The following is a 15,552-nucleotide window of genomic DNA, read 5'->3' as shown; positions in this document are numbered from 1 at the left end:
TGCAAATCTCGCACTGTTTTTATTACCCTAACATACACAAAGGAAAACTTAAAATATTTAATAGGATTGAAAATTTGTTATACTACTATTTCATTGCTTTACAAGAACACCATACCTTTCCAGAGATCCTATTCTATGCATTAGTTTGAAAATACACATTCAAAATACAAAACCTCCTAAGGGATGCAGCTCAGTAGCATGCACAAGGTACTGTCTTCAATCCCTAGCACAAGCACAACTACCACAACAACAACACCACACACACACACACACACACACACACACCCTACAAAAAAGCTAGCATCCTCTTTTAAATGGCAACTTTCCAAACTTTATATTATATACATATGTAATATTATATATCATGTTATTTTAAATAAAGGGATCTCATAAATTATCTAGTATGACTAGTTCATAAATTAAGAAATGTGATCAAGGCCAGGCATGGTATTGCGAGTCTGTTAATCCCAGTCTTGGGGAAGCAGAGAGAGGAGGATCAAGTTCCATGCCATCCTAACCTATATAGCATTAGCAAAACTACCTCAAAAAGACCAAACCAACCAACCAGACAAACAAACAAATAAAAATCCTTCAGACCAAAATAGTAACTTTAAATATATTTAATATTCTCTTTTTCTGGGAAAAAATGTAATTTTGTCAACAGGTCTCAGATGCCTTAACTTGTAGATCCTGAAGACTTCTTTTTTACGACACAGGTTTGCTGGCACCCCTCTGAGAATGTGCTCCAATAGTTGTGTACAATAGGAGGATAAACAACATTATGCCTCCTCAGCCACATTCAGTTACTCTAAGGCCTAGCAGATAGATTAAGCTCCTTCAGGGTAAATAGTGTGCTACTCGTCAAGCTGTGGGTGCTCAGCACTAGCTGAGGTCAGCTAATTGTGCTACTTTTACCTACTTGGCTTTGACCTACAGTTCACTAACCCGTTTCCTTATTCTTTAATCCTACCTCAATTTAACTAATTTAAAACATGACACTGCCTGCAAGTCAGGTGTGATGGTTCACACTGGTAATCTCAACATATGGGAAGCTAAGGAAAGGGGATAGCATAAGTCTGAAGCCTTAGCTAGAGTGAAAAACTTTTAAAAGGCTAGGGATACATACAAAAGGACTAGGGAGGTAGCTCAGTGGTAGAACACTTATCTAGCAGGTGTGAGACCTTAGGATCAATCCTTGTCACCAACAGGGCAAAGAAACAACAAACCCTGCTTATGCAGAGCAGCTTCAATAGTTAATCTCTGAAGTTTGTGACAACTACTAGACCAGATGGCTCAGACAGCGGCAAGCCTTATATTCAGGAAACTACTTATTCTCATCATTTTGTCACAATGCTTTCTGAAGGAAACCACACAGGAAAATATCAGGAAGGTACTGATATTTAAAACAAGCAGGAAAAGATTCACAGAGGCAGACATTCATAAATATCATACTCTTTTCCTCATCAAGGCAAGGCTGGAAAGTGACTAGTCTTTGCAATCTAATCATGGTTTAATGGCCTTACAGAAACTTTTCCCAGAGTGCTCTAGTTTTCGATCTGTCTTCCCACACCCCTAGCTTCATAGACTCCTCTAAGGAGTAAGAAAACTTTCAAGTCCTCCATCAAGAGAGTTCAAGGGAGTTAGGTATCATCAGGAGAATTTAGGAGAAGTTTTGAAAAACTATCTTTCCTTTCAAACTCCACATTATTTCATCCTAATTCCAAATGAGAATTGAGTGGCCTGAGCTTTGTGCAGGGCATAATGACATATAAGCAGATCTACGGAGCTGGCTTTCTAGTACATGTTTGAGTATCTTCTGTAACAAGGAGCTTATTACTTCCAAAACATCCTGACACCAGATCTTTGCTTTTAACAAGTAATTCCCTTTCCTTCCCCTGGACAAATAAAATGTTACTATGGAAAATCTGAAATACACACAAAAGGAAAATAATGTAAATGCCTGGCTATCTGGCTTCATCAGCTATTATCATGTGGCCAGTCTTATTTCATCCATAACTCTCCCTAATCACAACACCTCATTTGGCTTTAAAATTACATTAACTTCATTTATAAATCATCTAACTCCAGCCAATGTGTGTGTGGAGACCAAAGCAATTTGAGGAAATCTAATCTCTCTTTCCATCACGTAGGTCCTTGGCATCAGGTCGTCAGGCTTGGTGGCAAACACTCCTACATACTAGTCCTTTTACAAATTCTTCTATCTACTTACCTATTAACTACCTATCTACTCTCCCACCTACCTTACAAAAACTGACAACTATAATTTCAGAATTACACTAAAATATTAACACAATTCCTTAACTTCTTCTTTTTCTGTTTTGTTTTGTTTTTTTGGTTTTTCAAGACAGTGTTTCTCTGTGTAGCCCTGGCTGTCCTGGCACTCACTTTGTAGACCAGGCTGGCCTCGAACTCTGAAATCCGCCTACCTCTGCCTCCCAAGTGCTGGGATTAAAGGCATGCGCCACCACCACCCGCCCCCCCCCCCCCCGGCTCCTTAACTTCTTTACAGCACATTTTTTTCATCTTTTACCAATATACAGATACACTACTCTGCCCTTGTGAATTTAACTGTCTCAGTAGCTTTCTAAAACAAACATGAGTTCAATCTTGAATATAAACAACCTAAATAAAACTATCTAAGTTCTTACATCCCAAGTCCCAGTCCTGAACAGTATAGAACCAGGAACTTCAACTTAAGATAATTACTAAACCTTTTAATTTTATTAAAGTATTTTTTTTAGTCAGGGTCTCGTTGTGTAGCCATAGCTGACCTAGGACTCAACTCACAACGTTAACCAGGTTAACCTCGAATTTAAAAGAGTCACCTGTGTCTGCCTTTAAGGCAAGTGCCACCATGTCAGGCCTTAATTATTTCATCTTAAGTATAAGTTTACAAAACAGGGTAAGTACATACAGCTGGTAATGTAGTAGTATTTCCAAAGGACAAGAGAAAGAATTTCAGTATTTTCACCATAAATGATAAAACATCTAAGTTCCCTTTAAGATCAAAGGCTCACTTTTTCTTTGATAGTGAGATTATAATTTTCTACTGCCCCAAAGTGAGTTGGCTCCAGGTAGCTGTCCTTATCAAACAACTACCAACAGCTGACATCTCAAGCCATGACTAGTAGCACCATACACAGAATTACTTTCCATCATGTTTAACCTACAAAATGAAACTGCTATTAAAAAGACCATGTACTCATTAGTGCCCTACAGTACAAAGTAAAAGATCTGGGGACAACTAACCCCTTCTTCCCCTCTCCTCACTTAAAAATTTTAGGAAAAATTCATAGACCATAAAAGTCATAATTATAATCATTTAAAACTGTATAATTCTGTAGCTTTTATGACATTTCAAAATTTTCTGCAATCATCAACAATTTCAGAATGGTTTCATTACTTCAAAGAGCATGGACTCTTCTGCCATTCCATACACAGCAATCGAACCCATTCAGACACTATTCTGCTTCCTTTTTCACAAGTTTGCCCCCTTTAAAAATTATTTACTCATTTAATGCACGAGTATTTTGTCTGTATGTATGTTGTACATCATTTACATGTCTGGTGTCTCTAGAAGACAGAAGGCATCAGATCCCCTGGGACTGGAATTATAGACTATTGTATGTCACCATATGGATGCTGGAAATTGAACCCAGGTCCTCTGGAAAGGACCAGTGTTCTTAACTATTGAGCCATTTCTCCAGTCCTTCAATTGCTTCTTAAGAATGCTTCATATAACTGGAATTATACAATACATGCACAGTGGAGCTGTTGCTGTTGTTAGTTCTAAAATAAGGTCTTACCCATGGTTAGTCTAGTACTCACTATGTAATTCAGACTAGCATCAGAGCTTGTGGCAATCATTCTGACTCAGCCTCTTAAATTCTGAGATTACAGACATGTGGCACCAGAATTTTTAAATCTAGTTTCTATCAGCATGTTGGTTTTGTTTGTTTTTCCTGCTGGTGGGCAATAAACCTAGAGAGCCTTGAAACTAAGCTAAACCCTCAATCCCACACTCAGCATATTTTCAAGATTTATGTATTAAGTGTCAGGATTTCATTCATTTTTTTCTAAGAGTATTCCATTGCATGGATATACTATTCTTTTTTTTTTTTTTTTTTTTTTCCCTCCAAGACAGGGTTTCTCTGTGTAGCCTGGCTGTCCTGGAACTCACTCTGTAGACCAGGCTGGCCTCGAACTCAGAAATCAGCCTCCCAAGTGCTGGGGTTAAAGGCGTGTGCCACCACTGCCTGGCTTGTTAACCCATTCTTTAGTTCAACATTTGGGCATTTTCTACTTTGAATCTTTTGCTTCATTTTTTATGAATAATTCTATTTTTAAAAAGTAGACAAAGATCTTAAATAGATATTTCTCAGCCTGACATGGTGACTCATTTATAATCCCAGTGCTTGGGAAGCTGAAGCAGGAGGATTGCAAACAGTTTGATGATAGCATGAGATGCATAGTGAGTTTAGAGAGTAGTGTCTTATACAAATGAACAAATAGGCCATCAAAATGACACAGAGATGGCCAGTAAAACCATAACATGGAGGCCTAGAGTATAGTTCAGTGGTAGAAAGCTTGCTAAGCTTCCATAAGGCCCTGGGTTTGACCCATAATACCACAGAAAAACAAAAGCCATGAAAGAATAATCAACATCAACTTAAAATGGAAAATAGTAAGCACTGAAAAGAACGAAGAGAAGCCTGAACCTTCATACATTATTGGTAGGAATGAAAAATGTTATGGAAAATAGTATTCATAGTTGGGTATACCTGTACCTGTCTGAAACACAAATCCTTAGGTTTTGGGAAGAGCATGAATTCAAGGCAGACTGGGCTACATAGTGAGAGAAACTCTATAACCAAAAAAACAACAAACTATACACAAAATTACCTTAGGATCCACTCAGATATACTGCTCCTCTCCCCTTCTCTCCCTCTCTCTCTCTTTTTGAGGCAGACACTATGAAGCCCTAGTGGACCTGGAAACTGCTATACAAACCAGGGTAGCCTCAAACTCAAGAGATCTGTCTGTCTCTACTTCCTAAATGTTGAGATTAAAGGTGTGAACTTCCTAAAGGTGGGATTAAAGTTTTTCTTTTTCTTTTTTGGTTTTTCGAGTCAGGGTTTCTCTGTGTAGCCCTGGCTGTCCTGGAACTCACTTTGTAGTCCAGGCCGGCCTCAAACTCAGAAATCTGCCTGCCTCTGCCTCCCAAGTGCTAGGATTAAAGGCGTGTGCCACCACGCCCTGCAAAGTTTTTCTTTTTTAATCCTTAAATATTTCCAAGGTCTACAAATATAAAAGCAAAATATTTGAAATGGTATGTTTGAAAAGGAAAATTCTAAACTGTGCCTGACTCTCTTTTGAGCAAAACTTTAATATTTGCAGTTACCCCTTAGCTAACAATGTCTTAAACCTGTAATCCCAGCACCTTGGCAGGCTCTATGGGATAGCCGTTCCAAGTTTCAGGGCAGTTTGAGCCTTGTCTCAAAGGAGCTAAGAGCACTGGTAATGACCAGGTTCAGTCCCTAGCACCCAAATGGTGGCTCACAACTGATGCCCTCTTTTGACCTCCACATGTATTGCACATATGTGGGGAAAATTCTATGACAGACAATAAGGAGGCAAAACACCCACACATGTGAAATAAAAATAAATCTTTAAAAAATTCCTAATTAAAAAAAAAAAAAAAAACTCAAATAATCCCAGCACTGCAGGGGGTGGGGGGGGGTGCGCAGAGGCAGGAGGATTTCTGAGTTCGAGGCCAGCCTGGTCTACAAAGTGAGTTCCAGGACAGCCAGGGCTATACAGAGAAACCCTGTCTCGGAAAAAAAAAAAAAAAAAAAAGGAGAATCAGTTAAACAGGCCCTTTTCCTGTTTCTCTGTTTCTCTGAAGTTATGTTTTTCTTTGTGTCTCTCATGATTTAATAACAAAAGAAAATGTGTTGGAAGTTGTATAATAAACTCCTTTCTGGCCTTGAAAATAGAAGGAAAAGAAAGGTTCACATATAATAGAGAGAGACTAAGAATATCTTCAACTCACTTCACTGAGGATAAATCTTCAACAAGGCTGATCTTGCTTGTTTTTTGTGTTTTGAGACAAAGTTTCTCTAGGTAGCTTTGGCTATATAGTCACTATGTCAAACAGGCTGGCCTCAAACTCACAGTGATCCACCTGCCTCTGCATTCTAAATTCTGGGATTAGAGGTGAGTGCTACCAGACCGGCCTAACTAGGTTTTTATAATCTTACAAAAAAATAAGCAAATTTTCAGTTGGCTTAATCTTTAATCTTTTGCCACACAACAAAAGAACCAAAGCAGCCTGGAAGCAAAGAAAAGCAAGATTATAAAGACCTTTTTTTTTTCCTAACAAATGATTCACACAAATATACACTCTGTTTTACTACTGAATTTAAGAAGTTAGCAAGGAGAGACTATACCTGAGATACTTGGCCCTGGGCTTTTGTAAGTTGAGCTGTCCGAATGATTAAAGACTGGCTTCTTGTTACAGTTGCCCCAGAAAGGGATTTTCCATTCACCTTTCTTTCTAGGTGACAACTTGGAGATCTCTCTTCAAGAAGAACAGCATCCCAAGGATCCTCTGCTAGCAAAACTGGATTATTCTTCTCTTCTTCATGTTCTAACACCTCCACATAGTCTACCTTAGGCTTACTCAGAGGATCCAAGTCTAACCAATCAAACTTATTGATGTCTTCAGACTTTGGAGATATCTGTAGATTGCAGACTGAAGCTTTCGAGTTTGCTATCTCCAAATCAGTCCTCGCTTTCCCATTTTTTAAAAATTCTGAGGTACTTGCTATTTTGTCAAATAGTTTTGCCATGTCAGGACTGACTAGTGGACGATAGACTGGTAAACTTCCTTGTGGATGAAATGGTGTGGCAGGTGTCAAAGGATATGAAAAATATGGAGACTGTCCAGGAAGTCTTAAATATACAGACTCTGTTGATGGAAAAGTGGGCATCCTTGGACTGAAGCCATTCTGGAATGTGGCCTGTTTACTGTATGCTGAAGGATAAATAGAAGGTAAAGTGTATGTGGAAGGCCCGCATAATCCAGGGGGCCACTGGCCTCTTTGAACACTAGGTCTAAGATACAGCTGTGTTGAAAATGAAGGGCTCAGAACAGAAGTAACTGGCAATGCAGGAGTTTTTCTAGTTTCAAAATTGTCGTCCAGCAATATCTTCTCAAGTTCAGCTTGGGTGAGCTTTTCTACATCAATATCTACTGCTCTTTTTTGGGAATCCAACTCCGGAAACACCATGAGATCATAATCCTGTTTGTTAAAACCTTGTGTTCTTTGTCTGGTGCTGCTAGACAGCTCAAAGCCTCTTGGGCTGTCAGTCATTTGTCTATCCTTCTGCAGTTTTGCTAAGGCTTCTGCTTCCATCTGTAACGCTTCTGCTTTGTTCACATCTTTGGTTCTTATTGGTTCTGGATGTGAAGATGAACATTGTTTAAATTCACTGTTGTTGGAAATCTGAGCCATGTCCACAAAAAAGAGAACAAACCTCTTAATCTTTTTTTCTTGTAGCTTCCAAAATACCAGGACCTACACAGACAAATAAACATAACAGTCAGTTAGATTTTCTAAACACAAATTTATTTTGTTTAAACCTATTCCTGCTGGGTGTGGTAACAAACATCTATAATAATCCCAACACTTAAGAGGAAGATGCAGGAAGATCTCTTGAGTTTGTGACCAGCATGGTCTATCATGAGTTCCAGGTCAGTCAGTACTACTTAGTAGTATGCTGTCTCAAAACACAAGTAAGTAAATTTTTTGAAGCTACTTACAAAAATACACATTAAATAAAAAACAATGAAAGGTTTCATGAAATCCTAATGTAAAGGCTCATAACACCTTATCCACTCTTGGGTTCAGAAGACACAGAAACAACACATTTACTTTATCCCATTTCCTGAGTTATCAAACTACTTGGCACAGTAAATGAAGTTAAAGAGGTGTCATGTCCACTGTCAAAATGGTCGTCATTTCCCAGTGGCACTCTAGCTTTATTCCTGGCATGAAATTACGTGAGTGCCATTCACATATTTCCAAGGCAAGGCTTATAATTATGCAACAAAAAGTCAAAATAGTAATGATCTTCTTGGTATTTGTGAAACTGCTCAAGAGCAAACTTTATCAGTCAATAAAATAGACAACTGTTACTTGATCAAAATCTATTAAAAACTTACTGAAGCCTTTGTTATACCCCAGAAATGTTAAAAATGTACGAAGTAGCATAGCTTAGAATAGTAGGGCAAGCTTTAAAATTATAAAGAGCTGTAATATTTCACTCAAAAATTCTATCGTAACTCAAAAGTTATCATACAGTTTGATTACACTTATTATACAGTTAAAATCACTATAAAAGTTATCCTTAAAATATGTTTTCATAAAAAAAATTAGAGCTTAAGCCTTTTCTACACAGTAAATGAAAATATGCATCTAAGAAAACCATTCTAAATGGAGGTAGAAGAATCAGGGATTCTAGATCATCCTCAGCTACACTGACAGTTCAAGGCCAACATTGATTCTTGCCTGTGCTCTTCTCTTTCTGTTTTTTGGTTTTGTTCAACCCTGATCTGATAGTTTTTGTTTTATCTTATATTTTTGTTGTTATATTTTTATTATTTTCCCTTAGAAGCCTGTTTCTTTTTTAAAAAAGGATTTATTTATTTTATGTATATGAGTCTACACTAGATTGGATCTAATTACAGGTGGTTATGAGCCACCAAGTAGTTGCTAGGAATTGAACTCAGGACCTCTGGAAGAGCAGCCAGTGCTCTTAACTGCTGAGCCACCTCTCCAGCCTGTTTGTTTTCTTATAGAGGGACAGAAAGGAAATGAACCAGATTTTTTTTGGGGGTGGGGGGGAGGAGTGGTAGGAGGCACTGGAAAGAATAAAGGGTGGGAAAACTGTAATCAGGATAGATTATGTAAGAAAAAAAAGCCATCTATTTTTCAATAAAAGGAAAACCAAAACCATGAGACCTTGTCAAAAAAGGATCAGGGAAGGAGCTAGAGTAATGGCTTAGTAATGGCTGCTCTTCTCCAGGACCCATGTTCAATTCCTAGCACCAACACAAAGGCTCAGAACTATCACTCTAGTTCCAGAGGATCCAAACTCATTTCTGATTGTAACACCAGACACCAGGTGTATGCATGTATACAAAACACTGATTCACATTTAACAAAATTTTTTTATATATATTTTATTACGTATTTTCCTCAATTACATTTCCAATGCTATCCCAAAAGTTCCCCCATACCCTCCCCCCTCTCCCCCATTTCCCTACCCACCCATTCCCATTTTTTTTTTTTTTGGCCCTGGCGTTCCCCTGTACTGGGGCATATAAAGTTTGTATGTCCAATGGGCCTCTCTTTCCAGTGATGGCCGACTAGGCCATCTTTTGATACATATGCAGCTAGAGACAAGAGCTCCGGGGTACTGGTTAGTTCATGTTGTTGTACCACCTATAGGGTTTAACAAAATTTTAAATTCTTTTCTTTCTCTCTCTCTCTCTCTCTCTCTCTCTCTCTCTTTTTTTTTTCAAGACAGGGTTTCTCTGTGTAGCCCTGGCTGTCCTGGCACTCACTTTGTAGACCAGGCTGGCCTTGAACTCAGAAATCTGCCTGCCTCTGCCTCCCCGAGTGCTGGGATTAAAGGTTGCGCCACCATGCCCGGCTAAATTTTAAATTCTTTTTTTTTTTTTTTTTTTAAAAGATTTATTTATTTAAGTAAGTACACTGTAGCTATCTTCAGACACTCCAGAAGAGGGCGCCAGATCTCGTTACGAATGGTTGTGAGCCACCATGTGGTTGCTGGGACTTGAACTCTGGACCTTCGGAAAGAGTAGTCAGGTGCTCTTACCCACTGAGCCATCTCACCAGCCCCCAATTTTAAATTCTTGTTAATTTTATTTTATCTTTTTTTCCTGTATGAGTGTTTTCCTACATGTATATCTGTGGATCACATGCACGCCTTGTACACATGGAGGTTTCCAAAAATCATTGAATCCCCTGGAACTGGAGTCACAGATTGTGAGCTGCCATACAGGTGCTGGGAATGGAATCCAGGTCGTCTGCAAGAACAAGTGCTTTTACAACACTGAACCATCTCACTAGCCCCCAAAGAAGTATTGTTCTTTTCTCTTAATTAAAAAGGAAGGAGCTACATGATCTTTTACAAGTAAAAATGTTTCAAAGTGCCTCATCTTATAGATAAAAAATTAAAAGTCTGATTAAAGAACTAATGTAATAATTAATATTTATCACTAACTTTCATGGTAACCCCTGGCTGTTCACTACTATAGCTACTTTAAAATTCTCTAGAAGAGGGTAATTAAACTAGTCAATCAAACTTTTGGACACCATTAGCATACCCTAAAACAAAGGAATTCATTTAAAAGCTCCTTGCTCCTTCTGTGGCAGACATTCATTTACAATTTAAATTTAAACCTCCAGAAAAATAAAACAAGTCAGTCTTGTTACTCATCTAAATGCTTTCTGATCTTAACAATTCAACATAGCCAAGCCTTGTTGGCTCCCTAAAGAACACTGGAGAATGAGGTTCCAGGAAGCTTCAGGGGTGCCAGCCATGAGTTCCCATTCCAGCTTACACTATATAGCCAGACTTTGTTTAAAAAAACAAAACAAAACCAAAACAAAACAAAACAAAAATCCCAACAAGAAACAGGGCACCTGCAACAAAACCTGACAACCTAAGTTTTCGGCACTTACATGGTTTAAGAGAAAGACAACTCCTGAAAAGAAAGCCAATTCTTAGAGGTTGTTTTCTAAACTCTGTTGAATACACGATTTAAAAAACTTAAAGTCACAAGATACTAAGAAAATGAAGAAGCAATGATTGTAGTTTAACAACAGACACAACTCTTTTCGCTGCCAGCCACCATCATGGTTTAAATACATGCCTCCTGAAAGGACCTGTCCAAGTTGGCTCTGCTCTACTACTTTACTGCCTACATCCCCACCTGGCGATGTGTCAGGAGCATATTTACAAAATGGCCAAGAAAGGCCTGATACCTTCAGAAATCGGTGTGATCCTGAGGGACCTATGGTGTGACATAAAAATTTAAGAATCCTCAAGTCCAAAGGCCTTGCCCCCGACCTCCCTGAGGATCTCTACCATTTGATTAAGAAAGCAGTCTCAGCCTCCAGGCATCTTGAGGGTCAGAAATGATGAGGATGCTAAATTTCACCTGTGACAGACCAATTTCATTGGCTCATTATTATAAAATTAAGGAGGTCCTCCTCTCATTTGTAAGTATGAGTCATCCATAGCCTCTGCTCTAGTTGCATAAATCTGTCTTAAATACTCAGGCAATAAAATCACTTAAAAAACAAAACTAGACACTATTCTAATATGACAATGATCTGGAGCCAATTATGCCACTATTAGAAATATTATAAAACCGGGAAGACAGCTCAGTCAGGAAAGTGCTTGCCATTTGGGCCTAAGTTTGATCTCAAAACCCCACATCCACTTAAAAAACCCATGCATGACCGTACAGGCTTGTAATCCCAGGACTGGGGCGATGGTTACAGGTAGATGGATCCCTGGTGCTTACTGGTTAGCCAGCCTAGCCTACTCAGTCAACTTCCAGTGAGTGACTCTGTCTCAAACAAAAGATGGACAGCACCTGAGGAAAGACACCCAAGGTTGGCTTTTGGCCTATACACACACAGCACACACACAATTGTGGAAGTTGTAGTTACTAATGCTTAATAAAAATCATGGTAAGTATCTACATATTTCCATCTATGTAGAGCTAGAGATATATAGATGCTGTCAAAAAACAAAACAAAAAAAAATTCACCCTTTACTTAAAAAAACCAGATGATTGGGTTCAGAATAAATAGAGAGAGGCAATTATCTTGAACACTAGAAGGAATATGGCAACAGAGAACTAAAAATAGTTGTTCCATCTCTGTTAAAGAGGGAAATACCAGTAGATGAAAAGAGAATATTCTATCTCTAATTCATGGGAAGGAGGAAGTCATCTAAAAGGAGAAACCAAGTACTTTGGTATTAAACACTAATTATCACAAAAATAAAATGGAAGACAGAATTTAAATGAAGATTTTAAAATGTTAACAATTTTATTAAAACAAATAGATGAAATAATTTTAACAACATATTTTTCTACTATATCCAAATTACCACATCACAGATAATATGAAAGTGAATAGTGTATTTTCTTCTTTTAATATTAAGTGTTTATTTTACACTTACTTATCACAAGAGACTAGTTCGCCTTTGTTTTAGGTTCTTTGTTTTGTTTTGTTTTGTTTTTCGAGACAGGGTTTCTCTGTGTAGCCCTGGCTGTCCTGGAACTCACTCTGTAGGCCAGGCTGGCCTCGAACTCAGAAATCCGCCTGCTTCTGCCTCCTGAGTGCTGGGATTAAAGGTGTGCGCCACCACTGCCCAGCATTTTAGGTTCTTTGATACAGAGTTTCAAGTAGCAGAGCCCACATTAAGGATGAACTTTAATCCTCCTGCCTCTTTTCCCCAAATTGCTGGGATTATAGGTTAATGCTACTGGGATTACAGCCTGCATTGTCACATGTGTCATAGTTTAGAAGAAAAGACTTAGCAGGAAAAAAGGGCAAACAAGCATTATAACTTCTGCACAGTAACAAGATGCATGATAAAACAGTCCCCAACAGCCATTTCTTTCCTCAAGGCAGAAAAGCAATTCAAATGCTCACTATTTGGGAAGAAAAGAGATATTCTTTTTATTTAAGTCTATAGATAATCTACGGCCTTTACATAAAAGCTACCTTATCCTTTTTAACTTAATGTAATTTTTATTTTAATTTTTTGCAACATAAGAAATCAAACCAGCCTGATGGTAGTGGTGCATACCTTTAATCCCAATGCTCAAGAGGCAGAGGCAGGCAGAACTCTGAGAGTTTGAGGCTAGCCTAGTTTACATAGTAAGTTCCAGCACACTCAAGACTACATAGAGAAACCCGGTCTTGAAAAGCCCAAAACCCCAAACCCAAAACAACAAAAACAGAAGGAAAGAAGGAAGGAAGGAAGGAAGGAAGGAAGGAAGGAAGGAAGGAAGGAAGGAAGGAAAAATGAAAGAAAAAAAAAAACAACCAAAGATATTTGAGGCCAACTGCTCTACCTCTGAGTTATATCCCTAGCCATCTTCATAACTTTTGTATGTTATGTAACTTTTAAAAGGTATGTAACCAGAGGCAGGGGGTGGGGAGAGGGGATAAGAGGCTTCCGAAGGGGAGACCTGGAAAGGGGAAAATATTTCAAATGTAAATAAAGAAAATATCCAATCAAAAAAAAAAAATAAATAAAGAGTATGTAACTTCCATTTAACAATATTCTAGAATGATAAACTTAATATTCTGTAAACAATGTATTTATGGAGCTAGAGAGATGACTTAGGGGGTAAGAGTGCTTGCTCAGTAGAAGGACCTAAGTTCAAATCTCTAGCATCCACATAAAAAGTAAGATGGAGTCTGGTGTAGTGGCACACAACTTTAGTCCCAACACATGGGAGCCAGAGACAGGCAGATCTTTATGAGTTTGAGGCCAGCCTGGTAGTGTTCCAGGACAGTCAAAACTACAAAGAGAAACTCTGTTTCAAAAAATCAAAACCAACACCACCAAAAACAAAAAAAACAAACCCAACAACAACAAAACACCTGAGCATGGTAGATAGCAAATAAATAGATAAAAAATAACTGAAAAAGAACGGTAACAGCTCATCAGCTAAATATGGATTCTGAACACTGTCATCCTGTAGAACTCTGTTGTCAGTCTCTCTAACCAACCTGTCCTGTCTCTAAAACGTTCTTCAGTCCTTCTTCCTATCTTTTGTGTTTCAGATCTACCTTACCTTCTTTATTATCATCTCACCTCTGAAGGCATACATAATGCCTATAAGACTATCCTCATGTCATACATAAACTTACATTGAAAGGCAGAGTTCCCCAAACCACCCTTAGGTTTGATAATCTGGTAGGATACATAAAATGTACAGAACACTCGCTGTTACACTTGTGGTTAATGGTTTATTACAAGGAAAGGATAGATTAAAATCAGCCAAGGAACAGAGCATGTAGAGCAAAGTCCAGGAATGTTCCCAACGTGGAACTTCTGTAGTTTTCCCTGTGAAGTAAGAATGTGTTGTTCTGACTGTCAGTGTGTAACTCCAGTATACCTGGAGTATTGGCAACCAGGGATTCTCATATGAGTTTTAGGGACCATGCTTTTTCTTCCAACTGTGCCTTCATTGCATAGGCACAGTTGGTAGAGACTGATTACTGGGTTTTTTATCCTAGCTGCACTTCAGCTTTGATTAGGCATTTCACTTCTCAGGGAACCAATTTCTCAAGTAAATGAAGTGGTTAGGCACTAATGGTAAGATTTACTCAAACACCAGCATTTCAACATCAAACCTTATTTGCAAATTTTAATTCTTTCCTCTAAATTTAAATTAAATGTGTAGTAATATTTCTGCCTTACAGTCTGACACAATTAAAGTTTTTCATTTGAATCAAACTTAATTTTACTTTGTGGATCTGGTGAAATGTTTTGATAAAGATGGAGAATAAATTAAGTTAGCTGAGGCTATAGGCTTCAGTTTCAATGTCTAGCCACAAAAGAAAAAAAAAGTTTAATCATTAAGATTACATGTCAAACCTCCCTGTCCTCCTTCAAAGAACCTTGAAAAAATCTGACAATAAGGGTGTGTAGTGTTGGAGACACTTAACAGTGTAACAGAAAGACAAAGATAAAGTTTATGCACATGAATTTACACTGTTCAAAAATTCCTACTGTTCTGTGAAAATAACAAATAAAAATGGAGGGCTTGGAGTATAGCTCAATAACAGACAGTTTTGTATAACATGGAAAGGGTAGTGGGTTTCTTGGCAAAGAGAGGGAGGGAAACAGGGAGATCCAATAGACAAATATGCAGAGAAATGAGGGGACTAACAATGACTTGGCATTAAGGATGGTGACAGTGGAAATGTTAGAAGTGGTTTGATTTAAACAAACATGCTGGGACTGGAGATGGCTCAGTGGGTAGGAGCACTGACTGACCTTCCAAAGGTCCTGAGTTCAAATCCCAGCAATGACATGGTGGCTCACAACCACCCATAATGAGATCTGATGCCCTCTCTGGTGTGTCTGAATACAGCTACAGTGTACTTATGTATAATAATAAATAAATCTTAAAAAATTAAAAAACAAACAAACATGCTGAGTTTAGATAGTTTGTGAGACAGAAAAACAGAATCCTTTCATTGGGGAGGTGGATGCTAGGGGGGAAAAAATGAGGCATGGGAAAAACTAAGTTTCCCCAAGATTGGGGGCTGGTGAGATGGCTCAGTGGGTAAGAGCACCCGACTGCTCTTCCGAAGGTCCGGAGTTCAAATCCCAGCAACCACATGGTGGCTCACAACCATCCGTAACGAGATCTGACTCCCTCTTCTGGAGTGTCTGAAG

General features: G+C 38.4%; 1 protein-coding gene across 2 annotated transcripts in view; it reads right to left on the bottom strand.

Annotated features, from left to right (window-relative positions):
* Pik3c2a (phosphatidylinositol-4-phosphate 3-kinase catalytic subunit type 2 alpha) overlaps window positions 1-15,552 on the bottom strand; it is a 96,352-nt gene that overhangs the window by 70,805 nt on the left and 9,995 nt on the right. For both annotated transcript variants that reach the window (XM_085841370.1, XM_085841371.1), the window contains one exon: window positions 6,471-7,601. In XM_085841370.1, coding sequence (XP_085697496.1) covers window positions 6,471-7,538 — 1,068 coding nt within the window. In that variant the 5' untranslated portion in view covers window positions 7,539-7,601. The remainder of the gene's footprint in view (window positions 1-6,470; window positions 7,602-15,552) is intronic.

The sequence above is a fragment of the Mus caroli genome, unplaced genomic scaffold (genome assembly GCF_978045245.1).
Source record: "Mus caroli unplaced genomic scaffold, Mus_caroli_1 scaffold_8, whole genome shotgun sequence".
NCBI lineage: Eukaryota > Metazoa > Chordata > Mammalia > Rodentia > Muridae > Mus > Mus caroli.
Note: the sequence above shows the minus strand (reverse complement) of the source record. Positions and strands in the feature narration are given on the sequence as shown.